The sequence below is a fragment of the Microcaecilia unicolor genome, chromosome 2, assembly GCF_901765095.1.
Source record: "Microcaecilia unicolor chromosome 2, aMicUni1.1, whole genome shotgun sequence".
NCBI classification, from domain to species: domain Eukaryota; kingdom Metazoa; phylum Chordata; class Amphibia; order Gymnophiona; family Siphonopidae; genus Microcaecilia; species Microcaecilia unicolor.
Genome location: NC_044032.1, coordinates 78,387,479 through 78,406,623, shown reverse-complemented (window position 1 = coordinate 78,406,623; position 19,145 = coordinate 78,387,479). Strand labels below are relative to the sequence as shown.

At 40.9% G+C, this 19,145-nt stretch overlaps 2 protein-coding genes across 6 annotated transcripts in view; both read left to right on the top strand.

The window, feature by feature from the left end:
- The window catches only part of DAB2 (DAB adaptor protein 2), a 179,915-nt gene extending 176,085 nt beyond the window's left edge, over window positions 1-3,830 (top strand). For all 5 annotated transcript variants that reach the window (XM_030193076.1, XM_030193073.1, XM_030193070.1 and 2 more), the window contains one exon: window positions 2,017-3,830. The gene's annotated coding sequence lies outside the window, so the exon portion shown is untranslated. The remainder of the gene's footprint in view (window positions 1-2,016) is intronic.
- Window positions 3,831-9,203: 5,373 nt separating this feature from the next.
- Window positions 9,204-19,145, top strand: part of C9 (complement C9) — a 61,328-nt gene continuing 51,386 nt past the window's right edge. Inside the window, exon 1 of the mRNA XM_030193069.1 lies at window positions 9,204-9,329. Within this exon, the coding sequence (XP_030048929.1) occupies window positions 9,244-9,329 (86 nt within the window). The 5' untranslated portion in view covers window positions 9,204-9,243. The remainder of the gene's footprint in view (window positions 9,330-19,145) is intronic.

The window sequence follows — 19,145 nt, the reverse complement described above, 5'->3', positions numbered from 1 at the left end:
ATACTGGGCTAGATGGACCATTGGTTTGACCCAGTATAACTATTCTTATGTTCTTAACTGAATCAAAAATAGTGAATGGAATAAAGAGTGCATAAAAAATGGAGGAAAAGGCCTCAGAACATGAAAGAATTTCTCCAAAATATCTTCAATAAAGTCTCTACAAAATTGTCTCTTAGATTATTGTACATCAGCTATAAATTATTCACAAAAATACCTTTATTAACTTTAATAGAAAATCTTGCAAAAGATATACATTTAAAACAAGCCCAACAGATGCCTGAGCTGAATTCAGATTTGCCCAGTGTAGTACTTTACCCTTTAAATCAACCCTAACCTCTCTGATTCTCCAACCATAATATCCTTATCTGCAGATGATTGTCTGTTTAGGCTATAATCCTTAAGGAGCACCAGAAATTCAGTGGCAGTGTCACTGTAAGTTCTATATTGAAATGACCTCAATCACTGCCTCTCCACTTGTGCTGTTGTTGTTCTGCTATTATTATCCTGCTCCTCCTCTGACAAGCATTCCACTTTAAAGAGGGGAGAAAGTTTTAAAGCTTTACAACCTCTGATGTGGTCTTTGCTGGCAAAACTCCCTCCTGCTCTGTTTCAGTTGGTGCTTTGAATATTCTACAGCAGATTTCATTAGCCTCTTCATTAGTCTCATGGCAATGTCAGTCTGACCATGTGGTATATATATTACAATGTCCCTTCACAAAATTGTGTGTGGGTAAAACTTGTCAACACGTATGTTTGAACATCGCTCCTGCATGTCCCGCAACAAGATTGGAGCTCCCTAAATGGCACATTGTGTTGCATTCCATCATAGCTTTGAGCAACTTCAGTGTTGATTGATCAAGTCAATGGGAATATTCGTGGAGGTGACCATGACAAAAGACTTCTGCAATGTGAACAGAGATGGATTTACAGATTGAAATCCCTTGAACCCCATGACCTGAATACTGTCATTGAATGGGCAGCTTTTCTGTAATTATTTAAGACCACCCAAACCATAACATTTCATTTTTTCATTGGCTGCAGGAAAATTGGCATTTTAGTTTTTGCCAAGCACCATTTTGAAGAAGTTTGACAGCGTAAGAAGCAACTCACTGTTAAGAATGATAGAAAGCAGTCTGAACCAGTGTGTTGAACATTTTTTTCAGGGGGTCTTTTACTAAAGGTTAGCTTGAGTTATCTGTAGCAGGTCCCATTTTATTCCTATGGGCCCTGCTGCAGATAACTCGAGCTAACCTTTAGTAAAAGACCCCCTCAGTAATTTTAAGTGCAGGTTTCGGAAGATTTTTGCATCCTTGCAGATGTTGTTCAAGCACACGGAATCCCCTGATGAAGCATCTGAGTGAAACCGGATCTTGTCAAAAATATATTTAAAAATGTTTGAGAAAAATTGTATGATTTGCTGAACATAAAGGCTTTGGAGGTTTTTAGCCCATGATTGAAAGTCCATATGTAGAGACATTATTGAAGATATTTTGCAGAAATCCTTTCATGTCCACAGATTTTTTTTTTGTTACATTTGTACCCCGCGCTTTCCCACTCATGGCAGGCTCAATGCGGCTTACATGGGGCAATGGAGGGTTAAGTGACTTGCCCAGAGTCACAAGGAGCTGCCTGTGCCTGAAGTGGGAATCGAACTCAGTTCCTCAGTTCCCCAGGTCCAATTTCTGAGGGCTTTTCCTCCATATATTAAGCACTCTTTATTCCATAAGCTATTTTTGATTCAGTTGTTTCACTGTTGTGTGTTGTGGATGTGACCCTAGTTTTTGATTTTTCAATTGCGATGTTTTAAATGTTGACAATTGTAAAACGGTTGCTTCTGTCACGTGTAGCCGGCACATGTGCATTCCTGCTCTAGGTTGGCAAATCCTTTTCTAAAATACTACCGGAATTTGATACATCTTGACCTGGACATATCAATTCTGATTTCTACATTTTATCTAAAATAAGTTTTTATATATATTTACCAAAAGCTAATACTAATTATTTTTCTTCTATCAGACACAGTGATGTCAACACCAAGCCAAGACTCTTCTTTCAAAGGACAAAACAGACCAACGGATGGATACACTGGCATTATCTTCAGCTAAATGTTCATCATCCCATATTTATGAACTATTTGATAGTGCCTTTTTCCCCCTTTTATAAATGTTTGTAAAGCAACGTGTGGGAGTGAGACAGACAATAGCGGTTTAAATACAGTATCAATGTCTATGCAAAGAGCAATCGGGCCTCTTCCTAAGATTTCTCCAAATATATTTTCCAGTGGTGTGCCCAACTGTTTGTAAAGTTGATAAATTTAAGGGGCTCTTTTACTAAGCTGCAGTAAAAAGTGGCCTGTGCTAATGTAGACGCGTGAAATTGGCACACGCCGGGCCATTTTTTTTACCACGACTGGTAAAAAGACCTTTTTTTAAATGGGGTATTAAATGGGCACGTACTAGTACTTAAAGTAGCGTTCAGCTGTTTACTGCCTAAGCCCTCTCTGCCACCTATTTACTTGGCAGAAAGAACTCAATCGCTATTCAAGTGGTAGTCAGGCAGCACACACCAATGTGGATGCACTGCTGATTACTGCCGGGAATGCCTCCTCCCCCCCCAGTAGAAAATAGAAAATGATTTTCACCATGGGAAACAGCATGCGCCAACTTTGGAAATACTGCCAGGCACCCATGCTACCCCAGCAGTAGTGTCTATTTGTCATGCACAACCCGCACATTAGCCCTACCACAGCTTAGTAAAAGGGCACCTAAGTGAGAAAAGTGCTAAAAGTCAATTTGAGATCCAAGAATTTTTTTTTTAAAGAAATATTTCGATTATATCAGCATTAACTTACTTGCTGTCTCTTTAAACTTTGTATATTCTGACGTTTTTTCTGCAGGCATCTGGAAAGACTATTCATGCTTTAAGCTAAGGGCCCCAGAATTCTAAGGCTTATTGTAATAAATTTTATGTGGCTATTAGAGCTCTTTTTAGAAGTGTAATAGATATGCTACTTCAAATACAGTAATGTAACATTTAATTCTGACCACTATTAACTAAAAATGTCAGAGTCTATGTTATTTAACACTGCCTTAATCATAGGCTCACCAACAGGCTTCATGGCAAGTTTCAGTATTTGGAGACTGCTGAGTCGAGTTCTTTGTATATTTCAAGTTGTAAGATGTGCTTGGAGCAATCTGGTTTGCTTTATACCATAATGTTATCAGAACAACAGTGGCAGCACCACAGAATGAAACAATGAATTTTTATTTACCATTTTATTCTTAATTACTTCTTGTTAAACTAGAACATTGTATATGAAAGGGTAGTTCAGTATTATTTAACCAAGTAGAAGAGGCTGCTTGACTGGGCTGAGACACAAGGGTCAATATTAAAAGCGATTTAACTGGGCAGGAAAGGCTCCTACCCATTTAAATCATATGCGCGGGGCTTTCCACTGATATTTAGCAGGACTATCTAGTTAAGTACGAACAAAGTAAAAGCAGATCACATAAAAATACCAAAAACAAGTAAATAAAAAGAAATGGTTTATTAAACTGTTCAATAAACCACTTCTTTTTATTTACTTGTTTTGGTATTTTTATGTGATCTGCTTTTACTTTGTTCGTATCTCAGTAGGCAGATCAGTGCCTCTTGTTTTGGTTTTCTATCTGGTTAAGTAACACTGCATTTCAGCCCTAATCCCCGGATTCTATATATCGGGTCTAGATTTCCACATGAAAATCCAAGTGGATCTCATAACAATGCACATAACCTAATTGGTTAACAAGCCAATCAGTGTTGTTAATTGGATGTTACCAAGCAATTAGCACTAATTGGCATTAATTAGAATTCACACACAGAACTCGCTAAGTGTATTCTGTAATGTGGTCTGCAAAAATTCTAATGTGCGTGGTCAAAAAGGGGCATGGCTATGGCGGGGAATGCGTGGGTTCTGGACGTTCCAAAAATTTACAGGCAGGTTTATAGAATATATCCGCTCCACGCCTAACTTAGGCGCTGCTATTTACACCAAGTTTTACTTGGCGTAATAGCTTGCGACTAAATATAGATAAGTGGATGGGCCATAAACATTCTATGAACCGTGCAGAAATAAAGGCCTATTCTATAAAACTTAGGTGTACTTTATAGAATATGCTTAGTCGGAATTTTTTTCTGTGCGGATTTTTCAGGTGCCATATATAGTATCTAGCCCTAACTGCCTAAGCCAAAACTAGCTATTCGGTGGGCAGCTTGGGAATGGAGTTAGCACTAACCAGCTAAGTGCTGATATTCAGCCCTTAAATAGCAGTTCTATCTTTATCCAGTTTAACTTAACTGGTTAAAGATGAGTATCGGCACTTAACCAGGCAGCCTTCTGCATGTACGCAGATATTCAATGGAGGTGCACCAGATGTATGTAGTAGTTCATACTTATATACATTTTGGACCTGATATCTAGCGAGCAGCAATCAGTGTTATACCTGGAAATTCAGTGCTGGACCATGGCCGAGCTCTGGCATTGAATTTCCGGGTACACGGAGCTGTCAAAAATGTAGCCAGTTAAGGGAGTCTTTTACTAAAATTTAGCTTGAGCTATCTGAAGCAGGGCCCATAGAAATAAAATGTGCTAAGCTTTAGTAAAAGACCCCCCTAAGTGTGATATTTGGTACTTAACTGGCTATGAGAAAAGGCGGCTGAGAGGAGATATGATAGAGGTCTATGAGATAATGAGTGGAATGGAAAGGGTCGATGTGGAGCATCTGTTTACACTTTCCAAAAATACTAGGACAAGGGGGCATGCGATGAAACTGCAGTGTGGTTAATTTAAAATGAATCAGAGGAAATGTTTCTTCACTCAACGCGTAGTTAACCTCTGAAATTCGCTGCCGGAAAAGGTGGTTAAGGCGGTTAACTTAGCGGACTTCAAAAAAGAGTTGGACGGTTTCCTGGAGGAAAAAGCCATAGAATGTTATTGAATGGATGAGGGAAAAATCCACTATTTCTGGGATGGGCGGGACAAATTGTTTGTTCTTTTGGCTGCTGTCGGAGGCAGGGTGCTGGGCTCGATGGACCCTTGGTCTGTCCCAGCATGGCGATGCTTATGTACTTATGTATTTATGAAAATGCCCAGTTATCCCCAGATAGGCAATTGAAATGAAGATGCATTGGTCAGACTGCGAACTCATCTCAGCCACTGGAACAAATCTGAGGCCCTATACACTAAACGTGTTTTTGGCACACGAACAAAAAGAAAGCCTTTAGTCCAGGGTGAAATTTGCTCACGGAATGATTTGATTAGTCTGTTTTGTGAGCATGATTGAACTGAGAGCCTAAGCAGCTGTTATGGGGTTTCCCCCCTCCCCCCAGAAAGGAACTTCAGTGAGTATGACTGGTGCTTGTTTGAATAATTGTTTCTAGTAGTGTTGCAGGACCCACACTACCACTCCAGAACCATTTCTCTTCTACTTTGCAGCAATCAACACTTCACAAGAATTATAGCGGAAGACTGATAAGATGATTAGCAGATATGATTCTCTTATTACATCTGCTAAACTTGGATATGCTAACATCTAAGGCTGTCATTGGTACAGGCCAATATTATAGGATCCAAACTTTTTGCAATAATCATTATTTGAGTAGGGATTTACTGATCAGCTGTTTCTGCAAGCTTTGACTGTTCTGTTCACTACTAAGCCACAACTATCTGATGTTCAGCCCACAATTTAGGAAGGTTCCTAACCATTTTCTCTCCCCAGCTGTCTCAGCCATTAGAGGCTTAAGGACTGGATGGTTAACTCTTGAAAGGTGCAGACTTAGGGCAGTCACTGATTGATTGGCAGGGGCAGCTGTCTTCTCTTCCTACCTGAAGTGGAGCACCCAGACCTGAACAGGCCCAGTATTGGGGAAATTAAAAACTGAGTCCTCTGTGCTGTAGCAACCAAGATCTTATTCTAGTTGCAAACTGGGGATGTTCTTGCAAGTTGAGTCTGTTTTGATAATGAAATAAAAGTATATATTCTTTTAAAAAATAGAGCTATATATCTTTGTTAACCATTTATGCCAAGGATCTGACTATTGACCAAAGGCCAGGCACTGTATTTGTGTTAAACTAAATATATTCTGTTATCATATCTGTATGGTTTGTTTCATCATTTTTTCATAAATCTCTTTTGCTCAACTATTATAAATACAAACTTGAAGTAGTTTCAACTGTCACCTAAGATCAGACTAGCTACATGCATGCTCTACTGGAAATGGCTCTTTCTTGACAGTCAAGTTCTATAGATAATAGATTATAAAACTGTTTTCCTGTGCCAGTCTTGTATATTCTATTCTGTATTGTACATACATTTTCTTTGCACTTTTCCATAGAAATCTATGAATTTTTCTGCAATGGTTCCGATAACTGGAAACGTTGATCCCAATGAAAATATTTCTGTTGCAAAATTCTGTTAACAAAAGCCCCATCCCCCATCCATTGTCATTGTGTTGTCTCAAGACACAATAAAAGATAGCATTCTGTATAAAATAAAATTTGTATGTGGTTTTTTTCACATCAACTGTTTATTTAATGGTCCTGCTTATCACAGTTGTTTTTTTAAGTTAATTTTTGTTACAGATATTGAATGAGTACTTCCCAGCAGTCATTCCTAGGTTTTTCTGTCTACACACTTGATAGCACCATTGAGCAATACAAAGGCATTATAACATTCTCATTTTTGCTTTCCATTCCTTTCCTAATAATTCCTAAGATTCTGGGGTCCTTTTACCTAACCGTGTAAGCGTCTACGCATGCCCTACGCACGCCAAAATGGAGTTACTGACCGACTACCGTATGGCTCTTGCGGTAATTTCATTTTTGCCAGTCGTCCAATACACGTGTCTGAAAAATATTTTTTATTTTCAGGTGTGCATAACGGACGCATGCCAAGTGGCATTTGGCATGCGTAGCTCATTACCACCCGGTTACCGCGTGAGTCTTTACCACTAGATCAATGGTTGGCTGTAAGGTCTCAGCAATTTTCATTTTGCCGCATGTCCATTTTCAGCAAAAATTTTAAAAGGGCCTTTTTTACAGGCACGTTAAAAAATGGATCGGCGCGCACCCAAAACCCACGCCTACACTACCGCAAGCCATTTTTCAGCACGCCTTTGTAAAAGGACCCCTCTATTTGCTTTCTTAGCCACAGCTGCACACTGAGCAGCGTGTTTCAATGTATCAGTACTGACACCTAGATCCTTTTCCTGGGTAGTGACTCCTAATGTGGAACCTTGCATCACATAGCTATAATCTGGATTGCGCTTTCCCACATGCATCAGTTTGCACTTGCTCACATTAAACATCATCTGCCATTTGGATTCCCAGTCTCCCAGTCTTCCACTCCATGCAAATAGATCTCATAAATATTCATTGTGGAAATCCTGAAAACCAGGCTGAGTTGTGGATCTCAAGAACTAAATTTTGAGGACCCCCTGCCATACATCCTGTAATTCTGTCACTTTAATATTTTTTTGTTAACATTTAATACCACTCCTCCTCCCTTTCATCCTACCCTGTCCTTCCTGAGTAGGTTATAGCACAGCAAAACTATAAACCATGTCTGTGACCACCACTAATTCCAAATAAGTCTCTTCCATCACAGCCTCTAGATCCAGAACCTTACTTTCCACACTATGAGAATTGGTATATATGACTTTCCAGATATTACACTTTTTCCCCATTTCTATAGAATTATTCAATATTTTACTTGCTTGGTGGCTTTGCTCACCTATCCCCAGTATTCCAATTTAAAGCCCTCTTCAGTAGGTTAGCCTACAGAAGACACTTCATTCCTTTTTTGGTAGATGGACACCATCTCTGCTTAGTAGCCTTTGGAAAATCATCCAGGAAGTCAAAATGCTCCCCATGACACCATCTGCACAGCCACGCGTTCATTTCTAGAATAAAAGCTTCTCTGCTGTGATCCTTACCCTTCACAGGGATGATTGTTCTACAGCATGCAAACTTTTAGTTGTATTGAGTGGTGGAATATTCCAGGATGCAAGCAGAGGGAAATAACTCAATCAGTTTTCTTTATTTTCCATGAGAAACGTTGCTGCAGAGAAGGCACATACAGTTATTCTCAAGTACTTTGAATCCAGTCATGGCAAATGTCAAAGTGAAAGTGCACGCATACCTTCATATTGAAAACCAGTTCAATGACATGGAGGAGGAGTTTAGTGCTACAGAGCCAAGGAAAATACTTTTGAAATCCCACTGATGCTCCTGTGACCTTCAGCAAATAACTTCAAATCTCTATTGTCTGAGGTACAAACTTAGGGGCCAAAAAGTGGTCTGTGGTAGTGTGAGTGCATGTATTGGATGTGTGCTGGACCATTTCTCTGCTGTTTCTAGAAAAAGGGGGAGGGGGTTGAGCCGGGAAATAAATGTGCGGCAAAATGAAAGCCAGTGCACATCTATTTACGACCTGAGCCCTTAGCACCATCCATTGACTTAGCGGTAAGGGTTCACACATTACCCATGTGGTAACCATCCAGCATGCGCCAAATGCCGACTACTGCTGGGAACACCCCGTGGTAGAAAATAGAAAATTATTTTCTACCACGTGTTTTCTGCGTGCGCCAAACTCACAATTACCACCAGACGCATGCATTAGCCGGGCAGTAATTCCAATTTGACGCATGCTGCACATGTGTAGGCCCTTACACACCTTTGTAAAAGGGCCCCTTAAATAGTAAGCTCCCTAGGGCCTCCACAACACCTGAAACGTAACTCCCTTTGAACTACCACTGAAAACAGATATGAGTTAAATCCAAACAAACGTCTGTGGGTTAAAAGCAACCATGGACTTTTTCTATGAGTGGACAGTTTAAAAAGTCTACCTCAAAAGTATTTCTCTCTGTGTGCCAAAATTCCAGATCAACCAATCCCTTTATGTCTGTAACACATTCTGTGTAGCCAAAGATTTGCACTAAATCGTCATCAAGATCTTATCGGGTACCAAGCTGAGTACATCTGTGATTGCTTAATATCCGGTAACAGAACATTGTAGTCCATTTCTTGTTTGTCCAAAGCAATTTACTGTAAACAATTCTGGACTACTATCTTTTCCCATCCATTGGGTTATCTCTAAATTACATTATTTACAAGTCTGTTAATAAGTGACTGAAAGAAGAGGCAATATATGAACTCCAAAATTGATCTTTGCAGTTCCTTCCAAATCTACTTTGCACAGTGCAACAATGCTTACCATACATGCAGTCCTGGGATTAATCTATGCTTTCTGCATACTAGAATGTTCCAGTTCTTGCTCACAGCAGTCAGAAAGGTAAGTCATTACCTATATTTGTTATATATTGTAGAGAGCATTGCAAATATTTGACACTTTGGTACTTAATTATTTGTAATGTTGTTTGTTTGGACTTGTCTCCTCAGGTGTCCTTTTACTAACCGGTGATAAAACGTAGCCTACGGTAGTGCAAGCGCATCTTTCGGGCGTGTGCTGGGCCATCTAGGAAAAAGGGCCTTCATAAGAGGCCAGAAAATGGACGTGTGCTAAAAGTGAAACCAGCGCGTGTCCATTTTCAGCCTGAGACTTTACCACCACCCATTGACCTAGCAGTAAGGTCTCACGTGCTACCCAGATGGTAAACATGCAGAGTGCATCAGCTGTCGTTTACCACCGGGTAGGCGCCCCACAGTAGATGCTTTCAACACACACCAAATTCGTATACATAACATAATGAGATCAGGCCAATATATAATAATCAATAATGAAGGTGTAGTTAAAAGAACAAATTAGAAGAGTTCCAAGTAGTTGTATCTGGTGTAGTTTAGGAGTCAGTTCGTTATGGAGGATCCTTTTTGTACGTCTTTTTGAACAGGTAAGTCTTCAATAATTTCCGGAAGATTGTCAAATTATGTGTAGCTTTTATGGTGGTCGGTAGTTCATTCCATAGTCGTGTGCAGATGTATGAGAAGCTAGATGCATGTATAGATTTGTATTTAAGTCCTCTGCAGTTGGGATAATGGAGGTTTAAGAAGGTACGTGATGAACTTTTGTTGTTTCTCTCTGGTAGATCTATTAGGTCAGACATGTAAGATGGGACATTTCCATAAATGATTTTATGAACCAAAGTGCAAATTTTGAATGCGATTACAGAGGGAAAGTAAATTGCCACCCAGATATACAATATAATGAGAGAAACTGTGCAGAAATAATTTTACCAACAGTGTTTTTTTTAATTTTTCAATTGATTGTGCACTGTTTTTTCAGTAAGTACAGGAGGGCACCATAGAGAGACACAAGGTCATTATAATGTCCTCATTTTTGTTTTCCATTCCTTTCCTAATAATACCTAACATTCTATTTGCTTTATTCGCTTCTGCCACACACTGAGCAGAGGGTTTCAATGTGTCATCAACAATGACACCTAGATCCTTTTCCTGGTCAGTGACTCCTAACGTGAAACCTTGCATCACGTAGCTATAGTTTGGGTTACTCTTTCCCACATGCATAACTTTGCACTAGCTCACATTAAATGTCATCTGCCATTTTGATGCCAGTCTCCCAGTCTTGTAAGGTCCTCTTGGAAATTTTCACAATCCTCTTGCGATTTAACAACTTTGAATAACTTTGTGTCATCAGCAAAATTGAATTACTTCACTAGTTATTCCCATATTTATATCATTTGTAAATATGTTAAAAAGTAGTGGTCCCAATAGAGAGCCCTGTGTAGCCTTACTATTTACCCTTCTCCATTGAGAATACTGACCATTTAACCCTACTTATGAGGCCCTGGACAAACGTTTGTTGATGGGCCCCCTTTAATTTTTTCTAGGACTTTTTTTGTTCCTTACATGTAGCCAAGGCTAATTAAGGGGAAAATGAGTCCATTCTGCAAAGATTGTGTAAATCACCCCATAAGTGGTTAAAGTAGTCCTGGTAGGAGCCTATTTTATAAAGGCATCTAGACATCTATGTTTTCTTTTAAATAGGCATATAATAAGCACATTTTTGAGGCACCTGTTTTAAAATTGCTCTTTAAAAGCAATCTAGAGAACGCCTACCAAAATGGTACAGAGGCTACCCTATGTCCTTGGAAATGAACTTTAGACACTGGAATGAATTTGCTTCAAAGGAAAGGAGGGACAGGAAAGGGAAGATATGGTAGAAGAACTCAAGTGTTTCAAATGGATAAATAATGTACAAGAAACTATCATTTTTCAGCAGACATTTTATGATAGGACTATAGAGAAATGCAAGAAAAGAATATCACAGAATAGGAAATGAATAAACAGAACAGCCTTCGAGGGATGTGATGGGAACAGAGAGAATCCTAGAATTTATGAAAGCAGTGGATTAGCACAGGATCCTTGGTTAGCAGAAAATGTAAATAAAACTGAAAGTCATATGGACTTTTGATATTGCAAGGTTTTTCTAAGTTGTATAGAATCCTGAATATTCAAGATGTAGAAATTAAAATTGCCACAGCATTTGGGACTCTGTAACTTAGAATGCACTTGGGAACAGTTTATTCATTATCTTTATCCGCCAACCCCTCCACAAAGGAGTACAATCATAATAGTTCTGTTCTAGCAATCATTCTAGATGTACAGTGATCACAAATAATCCCGAACAGAGGTTTGTGTCTAACTATACAGAGGCCTAAAAGCTACTGGATTATTTCTAGTGTTTGGTTGGCAGTGTGAGCTAAGCAGATGCAGCTCAGGAGTTTATTTTAGTATAGAGACTGTATTGACCCTTTTTTATGGTAAAAGTCCCAGCATGTGGCCTCAGAGGAATGCAGCATAAATAAAATCTGGATCAGATCCATGGTTTTATATTCAAAAGGGCTGGCCAGCATCTAAAACTAAGCACTGCTACATTGATTCATATATTTAGCACTATCTGTTCAACTAATTCTACTGAATATATGTATCACCAGCAATTGTGCAGTTGTTTAAAGATTAAGGTGGCAATTCTATAACTGATCCTCTCGTATGAGAAAAGGCTAAAATGGTTAGGGTTCTTCAGCTTGGAAAAGAGACGGATGAGGGGAGATCTGATTGAGGTCTACAAAATCCTGAGTGGTGTAAAACAAGTAGAAAAGTAAATCGATTTTTTACTTGTTCCAAAAGTACGAAGATTAGGGGACACTCGAGGAAGTTACATGGAAATACTTTTAAAACAAATAGGAGGAAATATTTTTTCACTCAACGAATAGTGAAGCTCTGGAACTCTTTGCCGGAGGATGTGGTAACAGCGGTTAGCATATCTGGGTTTAGAAAAGGTTTGGAGAAATTCCTGGAGGAAAAGTCCACTGTCTGCTATTGAGACACAACTGCTTGCCCTGGGATCTGTAGTATTGAGTGTTGCCATGATTTGGGATACTGGGCTAGATGGACCATTGGTCTGACCCAGTATATGGCTACTCTTATGTTCTAATCTTATGTTCTAACTAGATGTCTCCATTTAGGTGCCCCAAGGTCGTACAGTGACAACCTATTATATTCTGGCATCTGGGCACTCATTCCATTATAGAGTATGTGTAACCCTATTCCAGTGTACCATACATTTACATGCCTGCAATTACACCAGCCACAGAGCTGGCTGAAGTGCAGGTGTCTAAGGGGCCATTTTACCAAGCCGCTGTAAAAGGGGCCCCATAGTAGCGGCAATGACCATTTTTGCCGAAACGCTAAAGCTCTTTTTACCGCAGCGGCTAAAAAGGCCAAAAGAAGAAATGACCATGCGGGAAGATTGCTCTTACATAGTAACATAGTAGATAATGGCAGAAAAAGACCTGCACGGTCCATCCAGTCTGCCCAACAAGATAAACTCATATGTGCTACTTTTTGCGTATACCTTACTTTGATTTGTATCTGCCATTTTCAGGGCACAGACCGTAGAAGTCTGCCCAGCACTAGCCCCGCCTCCCAACCACCAGCCCAGCCTCCCCCCACTGGCTCTGCCACCCAATCTCGGCTAAGCTTCTGAGGATCCATTCCTTATGAACAGGATTCCTTTATGTTTATCCCACGCATGTTTGAATTCCGTTACTGTTTTCATCTCCACCACCTCCCGCGGGAGGGCAAGTATCCACCACTCTCTCTGTGAAAAAATACTTCCTGACATTTTTCTTGAGTCTGCCCCCCTTCAATCTCATTTCATGTCCTCTCGTTCTACCGCCTTCCCATCTCCGGAAAAGGTTCGTTTGCGGATTAATATCTTTCAAATATTTGAACATCTGTATCATATCACTCCTGTTTCTCCTTTCCTCCAGGGTATACATGTTCAGGTCAGCAACTCTCTCCTCATACATCTTGTAACTTACTGTATGGCCATGCGGGGGAGGGGGAGAGAGCATTGAGGTGGCAGTAAGGGTTCCTGCGCTAACCAGGCAGGAACGTGAGACGCTGCCTGATTACCTCCGGGTAACCCCCTGCGGAAATATTTTTAAAATATTTCCCACTAGTGACATAAATGCCACCTGCTAGCGGTGGAACAACTGCCGGCACCTGCATTGGGCCAGCGGTAGCTCTGGATTGGTGTTCGGTATGCCCATAGTGGGCTTTCCACTGTTTTGTAATAGGGCCCTTAAATGCAGCAGGGATGCATGTAACTTAAAGTATTCACATAAATGGGAGCCCCCGCCCATTGCCTGCCAAAGTTCCACCAATTTACAAGCATTTACAAGTATGCTATTTATACCTGCCCCTACAAAAGAGCACTTAAAGTCCAAGGAAAGAAACAGGCAGATGATCCACAACAGGCAACAAAACAGCAGATCAAATCAAAATTTATTCACCACAACAAGGTTAAAAATACATAACCTAAAGCCCAGCACAGCCATGTTTCACCCTTTTAAGGGCTGTGTCAGGGGCTAAATAAACTGTTGCGAGTTTGGCAGCTCCGGCAATCAGCGTATGCACTTTCTACATGAAGGCTATTATATATGAACAAGATAGGCACTACAACGTCTTAGATTTGGAACTCCAGAAGCAGGCATTTGCCAAAACACAGCTGTGTCTCAAGTCCATTGATCTACTATAGTGCTCCATTATAGCCTTCCTAGTGATAAACTGATTTTATCACCTGACCTTCTGATGTTCTCTGTTGTTGCTGTTGGAAGGTCTGTGTGCCACCCATAATATTTTTACAGTACATCACATGTAGGGGTTTTTCTCCTTTTTTGGGGGGTTCCACCTTTGACCCACCCAAATAATAGTGCCTTTTTTGCGAATAAAATTAGTGTGTATTAAGGGCTCATTTTTAAAACAGAAAAGCATCCTACAAGAGGCACAAAGCAGTAGATGGGTGTTTTGTTTTTATATTTACCAAAACGTCTACATTTCTATTTTCAAAACACAGTTTTAAGACATTTCTCTATGAAGTTCATATACAGTGCATCCAAATCACAAGGGGACATATCAGGGACGTGTTGGGGGTGGGATCTGGGCATTCCCAAAACTTAGATGTTTTCTGCCATAATGGAACAAATGGAAGAAGTAACTAACTTGTTAGTCACACACACACACACACACACACACACAGATTGATATGGGCTGCAGCAGGACATGGTTATCCACTCCTACCCAAGCTGAGATAATATCTAATCATCTTTCTGACCTCATGTACAACTTTCTTTAAATTAGTCACCTTATTTTCTAACTCTTCTTACTCTCTTTCCTCTAATTCCCTTACCTATCTATAAGTTCCATTTTTGCTTATACTCTATGCTGTATATTAAAATGTTTTATTATGTATTGTGTTGACATTGTAAGTAGTATACTATGCTGTACTTTTTATTTGAATATTTTTACTGCTGTAATTGTCTATTGCATATGTTTGATTTATTTTTACTGTACACTGCCTTGTAAATAAATCCTAATAAATAAATAAAGCAAAAACATCCCTGGCTTAAAAGTTAGATGTTTTGGTCTATACATGTTTCAATTATGATTAAGTCACTAAAAGGTGTCCTAAATGACCAACCTGCTTATTTTCGAACGAGAAGACCGGCCATCTTCCGACACAAATCGGGAGATGGCTGGCCATCTCCTAAACCCAGCCAAATCTGTATAATCGAAAGCCGATTTTAGGCGGCTTCAACTGCTTTCCGTTGCGGAGCCGGCGAAGGTTCAAGGGGGCATGTTGGCAGTGTACCGAAGGCAGGACGGGGACGAGGTTAAGAGATGGCCAGCTTCGGCCGATAATGTAAAAAAGAAAGCCAGCCCTGATGAGCATTTGGCTGACTTTACTTGGTTCCTTTTTGTTCACGACCAAGTCTCAAAAAGGTGCCCAAACTGACCAGATGACCACCAGAGGGAATGGGGGATGACCTCCCCTTACTCCCCCAGTGGTCACCAACCCCCTCCCACCCCCCCAAAAAACAAAAAAAAAACATTTTTTTGCCAGCCTCAAATGTCATACCCAGCTCCCTGACAGCAGTATGCAGGTCCCTGGAGCAGTTTTTAGTGGGTGCAGTGCACTTCAGGCAGGCAGACCCAGGCCCATCCCCCCCACCTGTTACACTTGTGGTGGTAAATGTGAGCCCTCCAAAACCCACCTGAAACCCACTGTACCCACATGCAGGTGCCCCCCTTCATCCCTAAGGGCTATAGTAGTGGTGTACAGTTGTGAGGACTGGGTTTTGGGGGGCTCAGCACCCAAGGTAAGGGAGCTATGCACCTGGGATCAATTTGTGAAGTCCACTGCAGTGCCCCTAGGGTGCCCGGTTGGTGTCCTGGCATGTGAGGGGGACCAATGCTCTACAAATGCTGGCTCCTCCCATGACCAAGTGCCTTGAATTTGGCCGGGTTTGAGATGGCCGCCATGAGTTTCCATTATCGGGGAAAACCAATGGCGGCCATCTCTAACGCCGGAGATCTCTAAGGCTGGCCCAAATGTTGAGATTTGGCAATCCCTGACCGTATTATCGAAACGAAAGATGGCCGGCCATCTTTTTCAGTAATACGGTCGGAGACGCCACTTTACGGGGCCGGCCCTGGAGACGGACGGCCCCGTTCGATTGTGGCCCTCTATATGACCACTGGAGGGCTTACTCCCCCAGTGATCACTGACAACCTCCCACCCCCCAAAATGTAAAAGAAACAGTATATATCATGCTCTCTGACAGCTTCAGATGTTATGGCCAGTCCTATTAGAGCAGCAAGCAGGTTTCTGGAGTAGACTAGGTGTAGTGCACAGTAGAGAAGGGAACCCAGGCCCATTTCCCACTCTAACTGTTACACTTGTAGTGGAAAGTGTGAGCCCTCCAAAACCCACCAAAGACCTACTGTGCCCAAATATGGGTGACACCTGCAGCCATAAGGGCTATTGTAGTGGTGTACAGTTGGATACAATAGGTTTATGGTGGGTTTTTGGAGGGCTCACAAACAATATAAGGGGGGTAACGGTGAGATGTGTAACTGGGACCTTTTATAAGAAGTCCACTGCAGTGCCCCCTAGGGTGCCCCAAGGCTCTGCTGGAATAAGTACATAAGTATTGCCATACTGGGACAGACCAAAGGTTCATCAAACCCAGCATCCTGTTTCCAACAGTGGCCAATCTGGGTCACATATACCTGGCAAGATCCCAATAAAGTACAAAACATTTTATACTGCTTATCCCAGAAGTAGCAGATTTTCCCCAACTCCATTTAATACTGGTCTATGGACTTTTCCTTTAGGAAGCCATCCAGACCTTTTTTTAAACCCCGCTAAGCTAACCGCCTTTACCACATTCTCTGGCAATGAATTCCAGAGTTTAATTACATGTTGAGTGAAGAAAACTTTTCTCTGGTTCATTTTAAATTGACTACTTTGTAGCTTCATCGCATGCCCCCTAGTCCTAGTATTGTAAACAAACAATTCACGTCTACCCATTCCACTCCACTCATTATTTTATAGACCTCTATCATATCTCCCCTTAGCCCTCTTTTCTCCAAGCTTAAGAGCCCTAGCCACTTCAGCCTTTCCTCATAGGAAAGTCGTCCAATCCCCTTTATCATTTTTATCATCTTTCTCTGTACCTTTTCTAATTCCACTATATCTTTTTTGAGATGCAGTGACCAGAATTGAACACAGTACTTGAGGTGTGGTTGCACTATGGACCGATACAAAGGCATTATAATGTCCTCACTTTTGTTTTCCATTCCTTTCCTAATAATACCTAACATTCTATTTGCTTTCTTAGCCGCCTCAGCACACTGAGCAGAAGGTTTCAACGTATCATCAACGACGCCCAGGTCCCTTTCTTGGTCTGTGACTCCTAATGTGGAACCCTTATATAGCTACAGTTCGGATTCCTCTTTCCACACATGCATCACTTTGCACTAGCTCACATTAAACACCATCTGCCATTAAGACGCCCAGTTGTCTTTTAAGGTCCTCTTGTAATTTTTCACAGTCCTCTTATGATTTAACAACTTTGAATAACTTTGTGTCGTCAGCAAGTTTAATTACCTCACTAGTTACTCCCATGTCTAGATCATTTATAAATATGTTAAAAAGCAGCGGTCCCAGCACAGACCCCTGCCTCGCCAGGATGAGCAGATAGACGCAGAAATGATAAAAGAAACCAGAGACGTGAACAAAATGGGCAATGTGATAATAATGGGTGACTTCAATTATCCAAATATAGACTGGGTAAATGTAACATCGGGACATGCTAGAGAGGTACAATTCCTTGATAAAATCAAGGACAGCTTTATGGAACAGCTGGTGCAGGAGCCGACAAGAGAAGGAAAAATTCTAGACTTGGTCCTTAGTGGAGCACATGATCTGGTAAGGGACGTTATGGTACTGGAGCCGCTTGATAACAGTGATCATAATATGATAAGTTTTGATATCAACCTTGAAGTAACTATACACAGGAAGTCAAATAAGTTAGCGTTTAACTTTAAAAAAGAAGACTATGATAAAATGAGAAAAATGGTGAAAAAAAAATTAGGGGGGGCAACTGAGAGGGTAAAAACTGTACAACAGGCATGGACGCTGTTCAAAAATACCATCCTGGAGGCCCAGGCCAAACATATTCCGCAAATTAGAAAAGAAAGACAGAAGTCCAAAAGACAGATGGCGTGGTTGAAAAGTGAGGTGAAGGAAGCTATTAGGGCTAAAAGAAACGCCTTCAGAAAATGGAAGAAGGAACCGTCTGAAAATAACAAGAAGCAGCATCAGGAGTGTCAAAGCAAATGCAAGGCGCAGATAAAGAAGGCCAAGAAGGATTACGAAAAAAAGATGGCATTAGAGGCAAAAAAAACATAGTAAAAATCTTTTTCAGTATATTAAAAGCAGGAAGCCGGCAAAAGAATCGGTTGGGCCGCTGGATGACCAAGGGGTAAAAGAGGCAATCAAGGAAGACAAAGAAGTAGCAGAGAGATTGAATGAATTCTTTGCTTCGGTCTTCACTGAGGAAGATTTGGGTGGGATACCGGTGTCGGAAATGGTATTTCAAGCGGACGAGTTGGAGAAACTTACCGACTTCACGGTAAACCTGGAGAATGTAATGGGGCAGTTCAGCAAACTCAAGAGTAGCAAATCTCCTGGACCGGATGGTATTCATCCTAGATTACTGATAGAACTGAAAAATGAGCTTGCGGAGGTACTGCTAGTGATATGCAATTTATCCTTAAAATCGAGCGTGGTACCGGAAGATTGGAGGGTGGTCAATGTAACGCTGATTTTTTAAAAAGGTTCCAGGGGAGATCCGGGAAATTATAGACCGGTGAGTCTGATGTCGGTGCCGGAGAAAATGGTAGAGGCTATTATTAAAAACAAAATTACAGAGCACATCCAAGGACATGGATTACTGAGACCAAGTTAGCACGGCTTTTGTGTGGGGAAATCTTGTCTGACCAATTTACTTCAATTCTTTGAAGGCGTAAACAAACATGTGGACAAAGGGGAGCCGGTTGATATTGTGTATCTGGATTTTCAAAAGACGTTTGACAAGGTACCTCATGAAAGGCTACAGAGGAAATTGGAGAGTCATGGGATAGGAGGAAATGTCCTATTGTGGATTAAAAACTGGTTGAAGGAAACAGAGCGTGAGGTTAAATGGGCAGTATTCACAATGGAGAAGGGTAGTTAGTGGGGTTCCTCAGGGGTCTGTGCTAGGACTGCTGCTTTTTAATA